General features: G+C 50.6%; 1 protein-coding gene across 1 annotated transcript; it reads left to right on the top strand.

Annotated features, from left to right (window-relative positions):
- Positions 1-2,109: 2,109 nt before the first annotated feature.
- On the top strand, positions 2,110-2,508 carry PtA15_13A287 (uncharacterized protein; the record flags this gene model as incomplete). Its single annotated transcript, XM_053162469.1, has 2 exons — positions 2,110-2,239; positions 2,420-2,508. 2 exons carry the CDS (start codon positions 2,110-2,112, stop codon positions 2,506-2,508), a joined length of 219 nt encoding a protein of 72 aa, XP_053026442.1.
- Between the last annotated feature and the right edge of the window lie 18,424 nt (positions 2,509-20,932).

The raw sequence follows: 20,932 nt of genomic DNA, 5'->3' as shown, positions 1-20,932 counted from the left end.
CGGCAGGACCCACGGTGGCTTGACCAAGGTTGATCCACCGCCGGTCTGCCGGTCTGTTGCCGGGCAGACAATTGCTGGCTTGACCGGACGGTCTGCTGCCCACTGGCTGACCTGGTCTGCACCCGGCAGACTGCCGCCAGGTGTTTCCCAGGCCTTTGACGGTCACCCGCCGGTTAACCAACGCCCAAGATTGTTGGCAGCCCGACAATCTCACAGGCTGTCGGTCAGCTGCCCAGAATACAAGCTGGCAGCCCGACCGTAAGAGTCCCTAAGGACAGCCGCTCGGTCATTGACCAGCTGAACCACGAAGCCTTGCATGGTCAGCTGCTGGGAAATTGAATCAAAGCAGTCCGCAGCACCCACTTTTTTCCCCCTTTGATCGGGACTTTATAATTTATGTCCCCCTGGTTTGCTCCCACCCTTGTCTCCTCCCCTTCATCTTCCCTCATCTTCACCTCCCAAGGCTCCACTCATCTCCGAGAGAGCACTCACCCGTGCCCACGAGGCCGCACCAGCAACAAACGAGCAGCCGTGGATCAACCGCCGCACGGTCAAGGTACAATCTACAATGTTGTGAATCCTAAGGATTCAAGCTCCCAACCCCTGATGAGGTTGCGGCTGAGGCCGAACCGCACACCCGCCGCTTAACTCCCTCGCCAACATATCGCTCAAGTCGTCCGAACTGGACCTGTCTGTTACCCCAACCAAATGTTGGGGTGTTGTATCTCTCTCTTTCCTTCTTGTTGTTACGCCTCTATATCACACAACTCAGGTCCCCATCTGGGGTCGTTTCTTTATCTCTTTTGTCCTGCCCTGTTATTTGACGGGGGTCGCTCACTTGTATATAGCCATGGTCATAGCCTATGAAATGATTATCTGTCCGACCAAACGTTCAGCAGCAAGCAATCCGGACTGTTGAGCCGTATGGCATGCTCCGGTAGTCCGTCGGACATGAGTGAATGGTCCTCTAATCCTCGGACACCGGATCAGTCAAGCAGTTCCCCCATCCGTCCTATAATCCTCGGACAGCGGATCGGTCGAGCAGCACCCCCATCCGGTCAAGCTGTCTGGTTGGCTTGACGGCAAGCCCTGGGCGCCCCAACCGCAGGTCCCCATCTCATGGCCGTGTGAACAGGCCCCTCGGGATGGCGGCCTGACGATTGCCTGCCCATCCCATCGGGCGGGGTGACGCCATGGGCGGGGCAGCCCGACCGCGGGACGCCATCTCACGATGTCTCAGGCATCGCGAGATGGTATCTCACGAGGGTCGGGACATCGGCGGGCTGCCCCTGCTGCCGTCAGATATGCGGCATGCGCTTGTGGTCTGCCCGACACTGTGGCTGCAAACCGCGACACCACGACGGCGGCCAGCAGAAAGGTTTGGCTGGGTCGGGGAGGGTCAGGTTGCCGGCAGAAACGATCAGCAAACCGACATCGGCGCACTCCCGTGGTGTAGTAAGCAAAGCAGTAAAAAACAAAAAAACAAAAAAGCTTCATTAAGAAGATGATGATTATTACTGCCCCTGTTGACTTGACTCCACCAGGATACCAGAGCCCGAGGGCCGAGTTACACGAGTCCGACTGCTACGACACCGGAGCAACTGTTCTCTCAGAGGGAGAAAGCGTCATATGTTTTGTCGTTGACCTCAAGTCCAAACGCTACGTAAATGGCAAAAACTTCTGGCCTCGGTACCCATGAACATGACAGGCTCTCGGTTCCAATTCCAAGTTCAAAACCAGTATCAACCAGGACTGAGCCCGATGAGTGTGGCTCACTTGATCATCTCAACCGAGGAAGTTAATTTTTTGGGGTGATTGATTGCCGTAATGGATGAGTGTTTGATTTCGAAACAACCGTTGGTAATGCCCCTTGTCATTGGAAACCATGGATTCAGGCAATAAGAAGGGGGCTCAACTTCAAGTCGGCTATCATCTCATCCCACTTCACTCGAGTCCAATCACCTGTAAATAGCATTTCGCCCAATCCTCACAAACAACTCACATACCTACCACACAGCGCATTTCCGTCCTCGGCAAATCATCCCAGTAAAACTACCATTCCCAACTTGAAAGATGAAGTTCACAATTAGCTTGTTTGTAGCTCTTATGATGGCCATCTTGGTTCAAAGTAATGGTACTACCAACAGTTCGCCCTATACATGCCTGGCTGACAAGGACAAGCCCGAGGCCAGTTGCGTACGCAGCGATAAGGATGATCAAGGAGCTCTCACCTATTTTGGTAAGTATCTCTTGCTACAAATCTTGCACACAGTTAATTATTCAAGCTATCCGCCATAGAGGGGTGTTTTAAGGATCACAAGGTTATTGATGATAAATTTTCTTTTTTTTTCTCCTTCTTCATTTCTGATGGCTAGTTACTCTCGCCACTCCTGCCGACAGCAAGTTTTCTTGTGAGAAGGTGGAAGTCGCAAAGAAGCCTTCAACAGATACTGCTTGTTGCGCAACCGGCACTACACCTTTGGTTTGTCCCCACACCATTTCATGTAACCCTCGAACCCTTTATTCCAAACCAACACTAATTCTCTGTTCTCACTTTTAGGGTGGAGACCCGAATCCCAAGGGCATGAGCGAAGATGATTACAGCAAAAAGTGTGGAAAGACCGATCCTGAGAGCAGTGCCGGTGGCGGTGTAGCAGGGCTACAGTCATACAGGAAGGCATAGCCTCCCTGTACGCTCACGACCGCGAGGAGACCGCGTGAGCTCATGCCCAATGCAGGAGGCTCACCCGCCCCCCATGACGCATACCGGGTTAGGCCCGGAGTTACGACCACCATGAGCTGTATTCTGTTTCTCTCCTCATGTTTTAGCCGCAGGCGCTTAGCGCCCCTTGCTTAGTTGTTTGTCTCTAGTTCAGTATTGTGGCCACCATATAAGCTGGCCTCTCTTGTACATAGGGGTTCTCCCCAGTTCTGTCGGACTCTCAAAATCCAGAGTTCAGTTTCCCCTTTCATCGTTTTTGCGATACTCTTGCCTGAGTCTCTGTCAGCCTGAAGAGCCCGCTTCAGTGGTAGCAAGAGCTAACAATTCAATTCGTCAAAAACTCACTCTTAAAAGCTAGAAAAAAAAATTTGCCTACTCTTTTACCGTCGCTGCATTGCTTTCCGATCATCCATTTCTATTGGAACACTTTTCTTGTCCCCGGCTGCGTGCTCTTAGCGCGTATCAATAGTTCTTCCTCGCCGTGATAACTCGGTTAGTCAAGCTATTTTTCACCCTATTAGTTCGTGTCCTCCGTGGCCAAAGTGGCAGCGCCCCGCAGTATCAGAGATAGTCTACCTTTTCTGAGTGGTTGACCAGCCAGTGGTCGGCACTTCTAGGGTTGAGGCTTAGAAACAAGCACAGTGCTCTGGGAGTTTGAATAAAAAACACTAGCTTACTTTTGTTTCCTACTCTTTTTGCAAAATATATGTTGAACCTAGGAAAGGTCGCGCATAGCCCAAAGGGCAAAGGAACGGCGGAACCTAAGGCCGAAGACGAGGCCAGACGCCCAAACCCTCCATTCAACGGCCACTTTTACACTGGCGCTGACGTAAAGGAGATGACGGGCCAACAACTTCAGTGGCTTGTTGACCATAACTCTTTATGCAATCAGTCGGCGTTGAATCTGATTGAGGATGTGGAGGTGAATTCAGTAGGTTCCTCCTCTCAAACTGTTGGGCAGCTCGAGGCAGCCCTAACAACCGCCTTTAAAAAGATGAAGGTGTAAGACTCAAAAGTGGTTGTGAAACCCTTTTGCTGAATGGAGAAGGGGATGATGGAGGTGCAAACTCTGCACTTCTATACTATCAGATAACAAGACCCACCGAGCTAAGCTTGGCAAGTTTTAATCAAGTGATAGGTCTGGTCTAGTTCCAGATGAAGTTGTTCAATGACAGGTATGTGAGAGTTGAGAGGGTTTATGATGATGGAAAGGGGTGAAAGTTGACTTGATGTTTCCGGTGGGGGTTGAACACAGGTCCTTGAGAGGGTGATATAAGAAGTTGAGAAGAGTGTCTGGACTGAGAAGGGTATATGTCTTAGTTGGGAGTTGAACCAGGAACCGGGTAACTCGTGACAGGTGCATGATATGCAACCAGTGATATGAGAGTATGAGAATATGAGAGTGAGCTCAGTGGTTATTGCAGATAAGAGGGATGATACGGTATGTTATAAAAGTGTAAGGGTGATGATAATGGCTAATGGGTGATATCTGTATAACTGGTGGGTACTGAACTGAGGGAAAAACAACTGGGGGAGAGAGCTCCTTATATAGACAAATGTGAGGGATTTTAGCTACAAGGGGGACCCTGGATGAGGGATTTTAGCTGGTGGGCTGCGTACAAGTGGTGTCAGAAGATACTAAATACAGGCAGAAAGTGGGGTGAGAAATGAAAGATGATGTCATACTAATGCAAGGAGCGCATAAACAAAGCATGGAATGTCAAATACAGAGGTACTTCATGCAAGGGATGCATGAGTGGTGTCAGACTAATGCAAGGAGTGCAGAAATGGGGTCAGAAGACTGCATGCAGCTGCAAGGGGTGCATAAATGAAGTGGGGACATGTCAAATACAGAAGAAATGGGGTTGGTCCCCTGCATAAGCAGTGGAGATAAGAGGGATAGAAAAGAGTATGTTTTTGGCTGGGGCTGAGTATGCATATACTTGGGAAAGGTGACTTGAGGGGTGTGACAGGTTGATGACTGGGGCTGGCTGTGTCCATGAGGGTCCAAGAGGGTTTAACTTCCAATCCAGCGGGGTTCCAGTGACACTTCCAGTGGTGACTAGGGGTAAAATTGGCCGTAGAATACATTTCTGAGGTCCATTTGGTGATATCTTGAGGCCTAGGGTGAGTAAATATATGTATGAGAAAAAACTTTTGATTTTTCACTTTTCCGTCTACCACAACGGTTGACCCACCTCAAGGACCAGCAGCGGTTACTGGCAATCCACAGCAGTCGCCCCAATTGATTGGTCACGCACCAGGCGTAGGATTGCAACCAGAACCTTCCATAGAGGAAGAAGAATATGAGATTGATCTTGTCTTAGAGAAAGACCCAATCAAAGTGTTGAAGGGTTGGCCAGACAAGAATAGTCCTGTGTTTACTGGCGGCCCGGGTGAGAGCGCCCCTGAATGGCTTGAGACTGTCGCCATGCTGCTTGAGGACCGATGCACTCACCCCGCCATTTTGCACTGTGTTGCCGGCCTCCGCCTAAGTGGAAAGGCGTTCCAAGACTGGAAGGCAGCCGCGTCAGCTGGGACCAGACCCAGGACGTGGGGAGAGTTCAAGTCGTGGTTACTTTGGTTAAACTCAATGGGAGCCACCCCAGCAATGATTGCGGCCAAGTTGAACCGGTTAAAGCAACAGCCAAATGAGGCTGTCCAGCTGTTCTACAAGCACTTTTGCAAATGGCAAACTAGAGCCAATGCAATCGACTTTGCCCACAATGAACAAACAGCGTTCATCCAACGTTTGAATTCTGGCCTAAGTCGAAAGGTGTCAGAATTTGTCAGCAACCAGATGATCCTGGGAAATCCAGTCAGAATGGACACGGTTTTCATGCATGAGGTTAATCACAATCAACATTACCGGGAGTCGCAAGCAGAACCGGTTGCAAGTGGATCCGGTTTGGGGAAGCGCCAAGCCAATGGGGACGGTAACTCGTCCAACAAAAAGAAGGCCAACTATCCTTGCCACAATTGCAAGGAGCTCGGCCACCGGGCTCACAAATGCCCGAAGCCCAAGACCAAGGCCCAGCAGGCTTGGGAGGCAAAGAACGCCAAGAAAATAGAAAAAGAAAAAAAAGAATAGTCGGTGGTGAATTGTCTCTCCCACCAAATTTAATCGTAGTTCCCTCTTCTTTATGCAATTTAAATTCACGTGTGATTGAGAGTGACCTAATTGAGCCTTGTTGTGAGCCGAGCCACAGTGAGATTACAGCAGCTGAGAATATTGCTGATCGCCCAGGAATGGGGACAGCCGCACCGGATGAGTCCAAACCTGTCAAAGAGTCGCCGGGTGTCACCACCGACGTTGTGAATGACTTCCTGTGTGTTGATGGATGCCACGCAGTCCAATTAAGTACTGACAAGCCCAACGGGGTTTGCGCTGAGTTTCATCATAGAATTGAGGGCCGCTTGGCCAGGGTCCTCTTAGACACCGGCGCTGGCTTGTTGTATGTGTCCAATTCTTTCGCGACAGACTGTGGCCTACTGATCTATGCATCCCCCAAATCCTTCAAGGTAACCGGAGCCTTTGGGGATCAGATTGCATACAACCAATTAGCAATGGTCCGTTTTGTTTTTGTGGAGGCAAGCTTTGCCGTAGAATGTTGCCTGGCGCCGTTGTCCAGCTACGACATAATCCTAGGCCGTGATTGGATTGCGTCTAATGTGGTCTCCACCAATTGGCACACCAACGCCTGGATGCTGAGAAGCCCTCAGGGTAAAGTTGTAGAATTCAATTCAAATTCCTCTTCCTTGTGCAGCATGAAGACTTACAAGCTTGCTGTTATGACCAACAAGGAGGAAGTTTTCCTTCCCAGATCCATCCGGCGCCACGAGTTTTACAAAGTTGCAAGGGAGTCCTTCATCTGTCCCATGGAGTTGGAATGAGTGGCAGGGCCAAGGGATGAACCTCCTGTAGGCTTACCTACAGTGTTCAGACCCGACGCCGCACTCACAGAATTGTTGCGGGCTCTAGTGAGCCGCTTTGGAGAAGTTTTTGGGCCTATAGCTAAAGTCTTGGACAAGCCAAGAACTATGGAGCACCTCGTTAACACCGGCGAGGCCCAACCTATCCATCAGCCCGTGCAACAGTTGTCCCCGGCGCTGCTAGGAACTTTGAAAGAACGGTTAGCCGGCCTTCAAGACGCTGGTTTTATCCGCGCGTCGACCTCACCATGGTTGTTGCCTAAAGTTATGGTCAATCATCCGACTTCAGGAAAAGTCCGGCTCTGCGTTGACTACCGTAAGGTGAACGCACTTACAAAGAAAGACAGACACCCCTTGCCCATAATCCAGGAGTGCTTCGACGCCCTGAGAAACGATGGGAAGTTACGTTATCCAGTCCGCCTAGGTGTGATTTAGTTATCCAGTCCTCTTGGGTGTGAAATCCAACATAAATTGAATCTGTGGGTTTCAAAAGAAAGGCTGAATGTTGATTGACAGTATGGTCCCACTTTTTTTCAAATATACTCCTATTTTTGATGTTGAAATATCACTTTTGTGACCAAAAATCAGTTATCTGGGTAACTTAGACCAGATAACTGATATTTGGTCACAAAAGCATTATTTTAAGATCAAAAAGAGGATTTCCTTGGAATAAATTGGTTTCCATATTGTTAAACAACATTATACCTTTCTCTTGACACCCACAGATTCATTTTATGTTGGATTTTACACCACATACAACCGGATAACTGAATGACATCTAGGCAAACTGGATAACGTAACTTCCCATCGTTGCCCTGAGGGGGGCCCAATTCTTCTCCAAGATTGATCTGCAACAAGGATTTCATCAGATGAAAATCACAGAGGGGGACATACCTAAGAAAGCCTTTGGGACCAAGTACGGTCACTTTGAATGGCTGGTGATGCCCTTTGGGCTGGTCAACGCGCCGAGCACTTTTCAGAGGATGATGACTCACTTGTTACAGGAGTTCATCGACGTGTTTGTCCAGGTCTACCTGGAAAACATCCTGATCTATTCAGCCAGTGAGTCCAATCACCTTAAGCACGTTGAGACGGTAGAGGTCCTCCGACAGGAAGAACTGCGCTGCAGTGGCGCGAAATGCTCCTTTGGGATGCAAGAAATTCAGTATGTCGGGCATGTGATCAGTTTCAACTCAATCCGCCCAATGGAAGAGAAGTTGAGTTGCGTTCGAGATTGGCCAAGACCTCAGACGGTCTTTGATGTCAGGTTGTTCCTGGGTCTTTGTGGATTCTATCGAAGATACGTTTGGAATTTCACAAAGATTGCGGCCCCGTTGCATGATCTAACCGCCGGGGGAGTAACAAAAAGTCACTCAATTAAGTGGCTGCCAGTTCAAGAATTGGCTTTTGTGAAATTGAAAGAAGCGCTAGTAAGCGCACCAGTTTTGCTCATGCCAGACGTCCTTGAACGGTTTGTTATGGAAACCAACGCCTCCGACTTTGCCGTTGGAGCAGTCCTGTTGCAAGATGGGGACGACCTTTTCCTTCACCCAGTTGCTTTCAAATCCTGTAAGCTGAACAACGCGCAGGTTAACTACCCGACACAGGAAAGAGAGCTGTTAGCGATTATTCATGCCTGGAGGAAATGGCATGTCTATCTAGACGGGGCAGTAGAGAAAACATTTGTCTATACCGACCACGCTTCCTTGGCCTACCTGTCCACGCAGATCCTTCCGACAAAGCGTCTTCTCCCCTGGATCGAAGAGTTCTCGGAAATGGATATTGATATTTGTTATAAGAAGGGAAAAGATAACATTGTTCCTGACGCATTGTCAAGAAGAAGCGACTTAGCGCTACTAGAAGAAGTAACCAATCAGTTACACGAGTCTGATTGGCCGCTTATCATTCCTTATCTATTAGAAAAAAGGGACTTACCAGATAACATCCCAGAACGCCTGATAAACGGGGCAAAAGAAAACTCAAAGTTTTTTGAGTACGATCCCATAGCTGAGACCTTGACTTATCTAGGCCAGCCAGGGTTGCCAGAAAGATTGCCCTTTGTGGTGTTTGCTTATTGTTTTGATTTACTTCGGTCCGTCCACAACGATCTTGGCCACAGCTGGGGCCAAGACTGTACCTTGCAGATCCTGCGGGGTCAAGGTTGGTGGCCAAAAAGGTATGATGATGTTCAGACTTACATCTGTATGTGTGAGTCCTGCCAGATTCATGAAAGGCCACACGCAAACCAAGAAACTGCTCTGCAGAAGCCTCTGCCGGCGGTCCTTCCGTTTGAGAGGTGGTCGTCAGACCTGATTCAGATGACGGAGAGTTATAAGAGCCACTTTAAGTGGATTCTTACAGGGATTGATGACTGCACTTCATGGCCGGTAGCGGTCCCTCTGAAGGAAGCCTCAGCGGCTGAGATCGCTCAAGCAATTTTTGATCAAATTGTTACCCCTTTCGGGGCGCCTAAAGAGTTCCTCACAGACCGAGGGTCTAATTACCTCTTGGCGGGATTCCAGAAATTCCTGGCAGCAGCCAGGATGAAACCAGTCTGAACGTTGGGATACCATCCACAGACAAACGGTAAGAGCGAGCGGTTTAATGGCATACTAGAAGCCGCCATTTTTCGCTTGAACAATTCCAGGGACCCTTCCAAGTGGGTAGACGTTTTCCCGGCCGCTCTGTTTTCCACTAGAATTCACATCAGCGATAGCAGCGGGTTCTCCCCGTTTGAGTTGCTCTACGGAGTGAAGCCTAGACTGCCCCAAGATTGCAGGCGTATGATCGCCGCAGAACCAGCCATCCCAGGCCAGAACAAGCTCAGTAACAACACTGGGTCGCTACGCTACGCTACGCTATTTCAGCGCTACGCGTTAGCGTAGCGGCAAAAAGCGCCCGGCTATTTTGCATAGCGTTAGCGCGCTGTTAGCGCCGCTACGCTACGCTAATTTTCAGCGGCGCTAACAGCGCGCCAATTCTTTGTTAGCGTTAGCGCGCCGCTACATTCGCTACGCTACGCTGCGCTGCGCTACAGCGCTTTTAGCGGAAAAAAAGCCCTTTTTTCCCGCTAAAGGCGCTGTAGCGCAGCGTAGCGCGCGCTCTTTTGCGCCCTGCATGTTTAGCGTTAGCGCAATTGCGCGCATCTGCGCTAACGCTACGCTATCAGCTAAAATAGCTGCGCACCGCGTGCGCGTAGCGTTAGCGCATATGCGTGCAATTGCGCTAACACTACGCTAAAAAATAGCGCATTTGCGCTGCGCTACGCTACGCTAACCGCTATGGTTAGCGTAGCGACCCAGTGTTGTCAGTAATCGTATTGAGCAGCTCAATAAGACCAGAATGGAAGCAGCCGGTAACACTGCTGTGCGCGCCTCAAGAAACAAGGCAGCCTTCAACAACAAAACCGTTTTTGCTCGAGACTTGGAGAGTCTTGTCAAGGGCCAGGCTGTGAAACTTTGCAATGAGAAGCATACCAAGGGAAGCCCAAGGTGGTTCGGACCGTTTACAATCACTAAAGTATTGGACAATAATATTTACATCATTGCTGATCACGATGCAGTTGAGTACCCAAGACCAGTTAACGGCAATAGTCTTAGGCCGGTAGCACTCCGGTCGCTCATTGTCAATGACATGTGGGCCGCGCCACCCGCTATAGCTCAGCGGGAAAAGCGTGCCAATGCCAAAGTGGCTCGGGAAGTAATTAAGAAAACCAAAGTCTTAGCCAAGACAAAGAAGATTCCTCTGGCGCCCGCCGATGGGTCAGGTTCCGCTACCCCAACACCTCTGGCTTGCCCGCCGGCTCAGAGACTCAAGCTCCAGTTGGGTGTGAAACCCCTGCCCACCCTGGGCTTTCACAAGAGAAGATTACATAAGCCTAGCCTACATAGTCTCTGCCCCTCATCCTTCCTAGCTCGGTAGAATTCCCGGACCGCCTTTCATCTCATTCTACCGTGCTAGGTAAGTTTCTCCCTTATTCTTGTTCCCTTCATCAGACTCTTCTCTCCAGCCCTGGTTCCTGCTTGTACATACTGATAGGAGAATTCCCGGACCGCCTTTCATCTCATTCTACCGTGCTAGCAATACCAACCCCGGTTCTAGAATTCTCCCTCAAGGTTGTTCCGCAACCTTGTTGTACAAGTCCCTCAACGGATCAGTGAAGAGCCATCTGGCTCTTACATTGGGCCCACCGCCATCAGGGTCCGGGACGGCCCCCGTTTAGAGGGGGGGATGTTGTAGCAGGGCTACAGTTATACAGGAAGGCATAGCCTCCCTGTACGCTCACAACCGCGAGGAGACCACGTGAACTCCTGCCCAATGCAGGAGGCTCACCCGCTCCCCATGACGCATACCGGGTTAGGCCCGGAGTTACGACCAGCATGAGCTGTATTCTGTTTCTCTCGTCATGTTTTAGCCGCAGGGGCTTAGCGCCCCTTGATTAGTTGTTTGTCTCTAGTTCAGTATTGTGGCCACCATATAAGGTGGCCTCTCTTGTAGGGGTTCCCCCCAGTTCCGTCTGACTCTAGAAATCCAGAGTTCAGTTTCCCCTTTCATTGCTTTCACAATACTCTTGCCTGAGTCTCTATCAGCCTGAAGAGCCCGCTTCAGAGGCGACCCGCAGTAAACCTGGATGCCATCCCAGCAACTTTTCCACTGAGATCTATTAGTAGAACTAGGGGAGACGGGGCGGCGAGCGCCCCGGTCCCCTAGGAACTGGGATCTGGAACATGTTACACACCTTGATTTGAAACTCTACATTGTGGCATAATGACACATTTGATTTATTTTGTACATATAACAATAAATATGTTTAGGATGCGAACTGATGAATTCTCATCTGTACACTATTTATATGTAAATGTATTTATGTACATACATGGGAACCACAACTTGGCCGTAGATCCAAATGGTATAAAGTCCCCTGTTTGTTGCAGAGAAATCTGTCCCTCATGCTTGGCTTTGCCCCTTGACTTGCATACCTCCCTGGGGGGGAATCTTGTCACTGGGCAAATTGGGCTGTATGAATACTTTTCAACACATGCGCTACACAACTGCGAACAATCACATCAGCTAAGAAGAACATATCAGATCTTGTATGTAGAGTTTGTTTAGTGAGAGGATGATGAATTTTGTTGCCAGTGTTGTATTCTGGGGACAGGGGCAGAAGGGAGAAAGTCAGGCTTGTATGGGTGACATGTACATTATGTAGAACATAGTGCTCACATTAATTGGCGGATACATCTCCATGGCATCTCCTGATGATGTCAAGGTTGACAACATTTGAAGTCGTCGGTGGCAATTGAGGATCTTGAACCATGCAGATGGACAACCCAGCTATAGTTGTCACTCGTGAAAGCGCCACGTATAGCTGTCCGTGCCCAAAGACAGGCTGCGGTAGGTAGACCGCAACCTTTGATAGAGATTGACCTTGAGCTTTGTTGATGGTCAATGCAAAGGCAATCGCCACCGGGAACTGGTGTCGGGAGAACGTGACGGCGTATACACGGTCTGGCTTGTGAATCAATGTGATTTTAGGGATCAAGACCTTTTCACCAACACAGCAACCTGTGAGTATCTTGCACCATAGTGCATCAGTCCTAATCGCGAGAACCATGAGTCTGGTGCCGTTTGAAAGTCCTTTCTTCAAACTCAAGTTCCGTAATAAGATCACGGGCATTCCAACCTTTAAGGAGAGGTCGGATTCGGGGAAACCGGGTATTGAAAACGTACGTAACACTTCTTCGGGTATGGCTTCATCACTATCTTCACCGTCCTCTTCGTTGCGCATTTGGTTTATTGAGTGTGAGGTGAACACATCACCGCCCATGCGTGATAGACAAAGAGAGTTGACTCGGTTGACGTCAGCATTTAGTGGTGCCAAGATTAACCGACTGGCGAAGTACTCGCAAGCTTGATCTTCGCTTGTACTCAGGACATAGGTCATGTCACCGTAGACGGTGTGGATAGCCCGTTCAGCAACTACGGACAGGTCGGAGTTCGTGTAGACCGCTCCAAAGGCGAGGTTGACATCAGCTGTGAAGTCAGTCTGGTCAGATCCGTTTCCAATGGATAGAAGCCAACGATAGAATATCGCGTTGGCCTGCGCAGACCCGGGATCGTCGGTAGTGATCAATCGGAGATTCTGAGTGAGTTGGAAAACAACCACCTGACTCCAGATGGCCGAGTTGATCATGCACGAATGTCCTTGATCAAGTATTGACCCGCCCGGCACGACCGGCAACGTTTGCCGGAAGTCACCGCCAAAGATGACCGTTTTGCCTCCAAAGGGCTCATCGTTGTCCATGAGCTCTTTGAATGCTCGGTCCACAGCCTCGACCGCGTATCTGCTCTGCATCGATATCTCGTCCCAGATTATAAAGTTTGTACTTCGCAGGACCTCTGTTGAGGTGGAGCGAGTGTTCCAAATGCACTGAGAATTCTCGTCCAAATCAAGCGGAATTTTGAATCTTGAATGAGCAGTCGCTCCGTTCACCAACATTAACCCTGCAACACCGGACGAAGCTACAGTTATCACCGGCACGCGATTGGCGCTGAGGTAGTGGATTATGGTGTTCATTAAGTATGTTTTTCCACATCCACCCGGTCCATCGATGTGTATCAGTCCAGATTCGTTACTTTCATGCAGACCAATGATGGCTTCCATGATCAAGGTTTGTCTCTCGTTCAACCTTTCAGACATTTGGAGGAATTGGTTGACATGGTCTTGTGTCCTCTGCTCCGCCTCGGCGGCTGATTCATTTTCAAACAATCGCCAAAGATCATTGTCAGTCGGTATGTGAGCAAGTCCCACATTCTCGAGAGTCTTCCCGTTCTCCAAAATGATTTGGGTGATGAGAAAGTAGCACAAAGAGTTTCTTTGGGCAATCGTTGGCTCAGCAATGCGATAGGTACGCTGTAATCTATATATTAAGTCGTCCGATAGCACGTCGATGAACTCCTCAAGCAGGTCTTGCGGGCTGGAAGGAGGACTGTGAATCAAAATCATGCAGAACATCGACCGTAAGGCAGCTCCGGTCATCCAATGCGCTGCGTCGATCATAGACTGTCTGTAATGTTGGTCGGATACTAAGAGACCAAGGGCGTCGCAAGCTTCCCGGTACGTCTGATATGTAGTACCATCCACTGTTCTCAGGTGTGAGAAGCTTGTTGGACCACGTACATGAAGCAAGAGCAGCCTCAAAAAGTAACGTTCGCCTTGATTTATAGACGCGTGATACAAACGTCCGATCATTTCTGAGCTGCGCTGCCTTGCCTTGAACCTCTTGCCTTTTTCCCAGGTAAAGTATTTCGGAATTTCATGATAGAGGAGTGTGCGAGCTCTGACTCCCATCCCCATTGCGTTGAGCCGGTTGAGTCTGAAGAATTCGGTCAGAGTCGTTCTTGTCGCGGAGCCGGTGCTCATTTGCTGGCAGAGACCCTCTTTGTCCACGTAGTAGACTAATTGTTGATCCTCAAGGTGGATAGCTAAGCGTTGTATTGCCGGGTAACGTTCATTTGTCTCAAATCTCAGGAGCCGGTAAACTGCTGTAGGATACAAATAAAGATATCAGACTCTGATTGGGAAGTGTGTACGCTGATGTCCAAAGAATCAGATTTACCCTCTGATGGCCCAATGTACCTGCCATTGATGAATCTTCTTGTCTCATCCCCTTCGGTCATTCGCATTGAGGACCTGTCGACTCCCTTAGTGATATACTTGAAAAGATACTTGAGTGCGTGTATCCCATACGGGATCTCCACATTGATGTGGCAATTGTAGCGCAAGAGCAAGTACTTATTGTACGGAACAACATGTCCGTTGTAGAATTCAGTATTATTCTTTACAAAGGTGCGTCCATCGTCTCGTCTCCGGTAACTTGGATAAGAATCGTCGACCAATTGTGTGTTGGGCGAAAAAGGCTTAGGGAAACCTTTACCGCATTGACCATCCTTCCAGCACATGCTTCCTGAATTACATGGACCGTGAAGCATGCAGTTGGTCACAATGGCATGAAGTCGAGGTTCTCTGATTGGATCTGGAATCTCAGCAGTGACAATTGAGTCTATTGCATCGGGTGTTGTCGGTACACTTCCACGTTCCAGTATGACGATGATATGAGCATGTGGTAGTCCTCTCTTTTGGAATTCAATGGTATAGACCCAAGCAGCGACTTTGCCGAGTCGTTGACGCTTTACAATGTACTTAATGAGAGAAGTGAGCTTCAGTCGGAATATCCTTGTGACAATGTCAGGTCGGTCAACAGGCCGTTGATGTGGCTTGAGAAGTCAAATAACCTCTGGCCAATGTGGATTAGCAGTCATTGTTATGAACAGAGAGGGTGGTCCGAAGTGGCGGACGCTGGCCATGGAGTCTTGGTACAGCTGAAGCATATTTCGAGGCGAACCGGAAAACAAAGATGGGAGTATAATTTGTCGACCCTCAACGTCGAGATCATTCCTAAAGGATTCTTGGATACCCTGATAGATCTGTGCTTTTATCTGAGCTTGATTGAAGACAAAGAAGTTGAGCCGAGATCGTTCAACACATATGTATAAGTCTACCAACAGCTCTTGAAACAGATGCTTCCCATTCAAGATTGCGGAGAACTTGTTGTTTCGATCGAATATCATTGAAGCGTACCATTCGCATTGCAATATTGAGGCTCCTGCAAGTCAAGTGTGTTAATTGAAGCTAACGCAACGGTTTACTAAGAGTAGAATTCACCCCTATCAGTCCCGCTGGGCCACCCATGAATCCACCCTTGTTCTCCGTATGGGAAGAAGAGGGGGTAGCGGATAGGAAGATAGCCGCTGTAGTCATCGGTGATGTGATAGAGACCCCCGCCAATTGTCCTCAGAAGGATGTCTCTTTCGCCTATTCGTTCGGGGTTGTTGTTGTCGATGACCATACCAATCTCTAGTGTCCGGGGCGCATTGTAAACTCGTTGATCTAGCCCAGGGGTAGCGTAATTGCGAAGATAGTATTGTACACAATCCTCCGGTGTCATTTCCCGACCGATCATTCGGAACCATTGTGCATAAGTGTTATTTGTTGACATCCAGTTTTGCAGCCTAAGAAGCAGAGGTACGTTAACCGGAGATCTGGCTTGCTGGGCTCGGTTCTGTGCTTCCGCTTCGTCGTCTCCGCCAGTGACATAGATTTGTGCAAAGGCTGGCCTGCTGCCTTCGTTAGGAAAAACTGATCCAATATTGTGGTAGAGCCCACCTGTGACTCTGTGTTACAACCTTGTAGACCCCCTTGTACTCGCCAGGGGTTTCCATTCCTGAGGAGGTTATCTTCAAGCTCTCCTCCCCACATTGTACATTCCCCAGTTAGCAATCAACTCATCAAGTTATAGTTATAACATATTGCTAACTCTATAAATCTTTTTTTTTCGTTACCATTACTCAGCTCCGCCACCGTTCAAGGACAGCCGCCGTAGCCGGAATAGCCTTGATACGCCGTAGAACCCCACCAACCGTTGAAGGACAGCCGCCGTCGCCGGAACAGCCTTGGAACGCCGTAGAACAGCCCCCCAAAAAACCCCCTCCCCTTTGAACCGTATTCATCACCCCCAAACCTTATCGATCCTCCAGACTCTACCCTTTCGCTTCACCACCCTCCACCGACCTGACACCTTTCGTCCTCTGCCGGACACCTTTCGTCCTCTGCCGACCGATACCGCCGCTCCTCATTAGCCGACAACTCGGACGGCCCGCGGAGCAAACCCCAGACCCCTCCAGCAAACACCCAACACCGAGACGCGTCCCGAGGTTTTAGGGTACACTGTGGCAAGGGCAGCCCGTGTCATACAGCACCGAAGCCCTGCCGACGACATGGACGCACTCAACGCCCAATTGGAAGCGATGAGGCTTAGGATGGACAAGGAGCGGGCCCAACGTGTAGCTGTCGAGGAACGACTCCGTATGGCCGAAGCCCGGATCGCGGAAGCCGCCAACGTCGACAACCAGGTCCAACCTGCCCAACCCCCAGCGCCAGCAGCAGCCCCCAGCACCCTCGTTCTTGCGAAACCAAAGGCGTTCGACGGGACCCGTGGCGCCTCAGCAGAGGCTTTCATCAGCCAGATCGGTCTCCACACGATCACCTTCCCCGAACGATTCCCCAGCGACTCCACTAAAGTCGCCTTTGCGGTGTCCTTCTTAACGGATTATGCGGCAACGTGGGCCCAACCGTACTTGGAGAAGCTGGTCCGAGGCGAGGTTATCATATTCCAGAACTTCCTCAACGATTTCTCGGCTAGCTTCTACGACCACAACCGCAAGCAGAAATCCGAGATCGCCTTAAGAAGCCTCCGCCAAACGGGGACCGTGTCAGCCTACACCCAGACTTTCAACATGCACGCCCGCGCGATCGGATGGGCCGACGGTCCGCTCATGAGCCTTTATCAACAAGGGTTGAAGGAGAAGGTCCAGCTGGCGATCGTTATGAGCAGCGTGGCTTTTGCAACCTTGCAAGATATGCAGGCGTTGGCGTTGAGGGCCGGACAGACCATCGAGGGAATAGCAAACCAATATTCCACCAGACCCTCCCCCTCCACCTCCAACAACCCAGCCCCAGACCCCAACGCAATGGACCTGTCCGCTTTCCAACAGACGACCAACAAGCGCAACCCGTTACCCGACGCCGAGCGAGCCCGCCGAGTCGAATTAAACCTTTGTTTCCGCTGTGGACAGGAGGGTCACATCTCCCGCGGTTGTTCGAGCGGACGAAAGGACGGTAGGGGACGCCAGCAAGTGTCTTCAAATGCCCGCATCGCCGCACTCCAAGCCGAGATCAACACACTCCGTGCCAATCAAGCGACCCCGACCAATGAGAATGCGAGCTTGTCAAAAAATGGAGAAGCTCAGGTCTGATCAATGTGCCTAATCTGAGTAAACCCACCGTTGTTAGAGTAGATGTCGGCGCTAGCGAGTTGAATTTTAAATGCAATACAATTGACCCAAGATTATTCTTGCCGTTAGCCGTCTCAATTTCTAACGTCCCACGAGCCACATTCATTCCCTCTTTTCTCATTGATTCGGGAGCCACCCACAACGTGCTGAGTGACTCCTACGCCCGCCGCCTCGGATTGCTGCAATACGCTACACCCACCCACCGTACCGTCTACGGATTTGACGGATCGACCCGCCCCGCCTCGTTTGAACTCTCTGTCACCCTCCAAAATGAAACCGCCCCGTCCCGTATGATTGTCACCACCCTGAAAGACTCTTACGACGGCATCCTCGGCATGCCGTGGCTACGCCGCAATGGCCACTTGATCGACTGGACTAACCGCCGTCTCATTCCTCCCGATGCAGCTGTCTATACAGCTTCGTCGTCTCCGCCAAAACCCTCCCCATTGGACGAGCCCAGGAGGGAAGCTAGGATTCTGACGAGGGGGTGTGTGTCTACCCATCCAACACAGTTGGAAGACACGCTAGCACCCCCGCATTGTGAGTCTCGCCAACTTTCCAAACACCCTGTTTCAGCTAGCCAGTGTGCTCCCCCCCATCCTTTAGAACCCCCCACCGCCCGGCCGCCTGTTGCAGCTGTCTGTTCAGCTTCGTCGTCTCCGCCAAAACCCTCCCCATTGGACGAGCCCAGGAGGGAAGCTAGGATTCTGACGAGGGGGTGTGTGTCTACCCATCCAACACAGTTGGAAGACACGCTAGCACCCCCGCATTGTGAGTCTTGCCAACCTTCCAACCGCCCAGTTTCAGCTAGCCAGTGCGCTTCCCCTAATACTATAGGACTATCGACCGCCCGGACGTCTTGGTCAACTTCCGCCCGTCTGGCCGCCCGGGCCGCCGCGCAGACACCCGCCAAGTCCATTGAGGAGCTTGTCCCCGCCTCGTACCACCGGTACCTCAGGATGTTTCAGAAATCCGCCTCGCAAGGCCTACCCCCCCGCCGCCGATACGACTTTAGGGTTGAGCTGACGCCAGGCGCAGTGCCGCAGGCCAGCCGGATCATTCCCCTGTCCCCCGCTGAGAATGAGGCGTTAGACACCCTGATCAACGAAGGGCTTACGAACGGGACTATTCGCCGAACCACTTCCCCATGGGCGGCTCCGGTCATATTCGCCGGGAAGAAGGATGGCAATCTACGACCATGCTTCGACTACCGGAAACTCAACGCTGTGACCGTCAAGAACAAGTACCCCTTGCCCCTCACCATGGATCTAGTCGACAGCCTCTTGGACGCCGACACGTTCACCACGCTGGATTTACGGAATGTGTATGGTAACCTCCGTGTCGCTGAGGGCGACGAGGACAAACTGGCGTTTATCTGTCGTTCAGGGCAATTTGCTCCTTTGACGATGCCGTTTGGGCCAACCGGCGCACCTGGGTATTTTCAGTATTTCATGCAGGATATTCTGCTCGGCCGAATCGGGAAAGATGTAGCGGCTTACCTGGACGACATCATGATCTATACGAAGAAGGGATCCAATCACGAGGCAGCAGTCAAGACGGTACTTGAAACATTGAGCAAACACACCCTGTGGCTGAAACCCGAAAAATGCGAGTTTTCCAAGAGCGAAGTCGAGTATCTAGGGCTTCTGATTTTGTGCAATCGACTCCGGATGGATCCGACGAAGGTCAAAGCCGTGACCGACTGGCCCCCACCCCGAAATATCACTGAGCTACAACGGTTTATCGGATTCGCGAATTTCTACCGGCGATTCATTGATCAGTTTTCCAGAGATGCACGACCCCTCCACGACCTGACTAAGAAGGAATCAAAATTCAGTTGGTCTCTGGAATGCCAGGCTGCCTTTGACCATCTGAAAGTTTCATTCACGACGGCGCCTATCCTGAAGATCGCCGATGCGTACAGGCCGTTCATCCTAGAGTGTGACTGCTCGGACTTCGCGTTAGGCGCTGTCCTGTCCCAGGTTTGCCCAAGGGACAACCTCCTTCACCCAGTTGCTTACCTGTCACGGTCACTCATCAAAGCGGAACGCGACTATGAGATCTTCGACAAGGAATTACTGGCGATAGTGGCAGCGTTCAAGGAATGGCGACAGTACCTAGAAGGCAATCCGCACAGGCTCCACGCCATCGTCTACACCAATCACCGCAACCTCGAAAACTTCATGACCACGAAGAGACTTACCCGACGGCAGGCCAGATGGGCTGAGCTACTCGGCTGTTTTGACTTCGACATTGTCTTCCGACCGGGCCATGAAGCTGCACGCCCTGACGCGCTGTCCCGACGACCAGACCTGGCCCCGGACAAGGAAGACAAACTGTCTTTTGGACAACTGCTCAGACCCGAGAACATTCGACCGGACACATTCACCGCCATCGCCGAGTTTGAAGCCTGTTTTGTTGATGAATCAGTGGACCTGGATAACGCTGACTACTGGTTTGAAATTGACGTCCTTGGTTTGGACTCCATTGCAGCTTCGTCATGCCCGACAAAACCCTCATTGACGGACAAGGATCCCACGAGGGAAGCTAGGCAACTTGACGAGGGGGTGTGTACTCCCAATGAATTCATTGGTTGCTCTTCTTTAGAGCCTAATAGTACATTAGCACCCCCGCAATGTGAGTCAGTTTTGTCTTCACTAGTGCCTGTCTCAGCTGGCCAGCCTTTTTCTTCCGGGAATATCTTGACAGACACGGAGATCATCAAAGCAATACGGGAGGCCGGGCCTGAAGATGACGACTACATGACACTGTTGAAATCGGTCGAATCACCGGCATCGAGACGCTTGGACCCCAAGTTATCTCGTTACTCAGTCAGGAAAAATCTCCTCTGTTATGGTCATCGTGTGGTTGTTCCGCGTAACACGGAATTGAGAAATCAAATCGTCAGGAGTCATCACAATTCGAAACTCGCCGGCCACCCCGGACGGGCTAAAACCCTCAACCTGATTCAGCGCTCTTTTACCTGGACGTCCATGAAGCAACTCGTCAACCGCTACGTCGACGGCTGCGACTCCTGTCAACGAAGCAAACCGTGCACGCAGAAGCCTTTTGGATTATTGGAACCACTTCCAATTCCAGCAGGCCCATGGACCGATATCAGCTACGACTTAATTACTGATCTCCCGACCTCGGACGGATTCGATAGTATCTTGACAGTGGTGGACCGATTGACGAAAATGGCTCACTTCATCCCTTGCAGCAAAACACTTAACGCCGAAGGTCTGGCCCATCTAATGCTCAACAACGTGTGGAAATTGCACGGTACGCCGAAGACGATAATATCCGATCGAGGATCCATATTCATTTCTCAAATCACAAGGGAACTGGACCAGCAGCTGGGAA

The sequence above is a fragment of the Puccinia triticina genome, chromosome 13A, assembly GCF_026914185.1.
Source record: "Puccinia triticina chromosome 13A, complete sequence".
Taxonomy (NCBI): domain Eukaryota; kingdom Fungi; phylum Basidiomycota; class Pucciniomycetes; order Pucciniales; family Pucciniaceae; genus Puccinia; species Puccinia triticina.
This window is presented reverse-complemented; position numbering and strand designations above follow the sequence as displayed.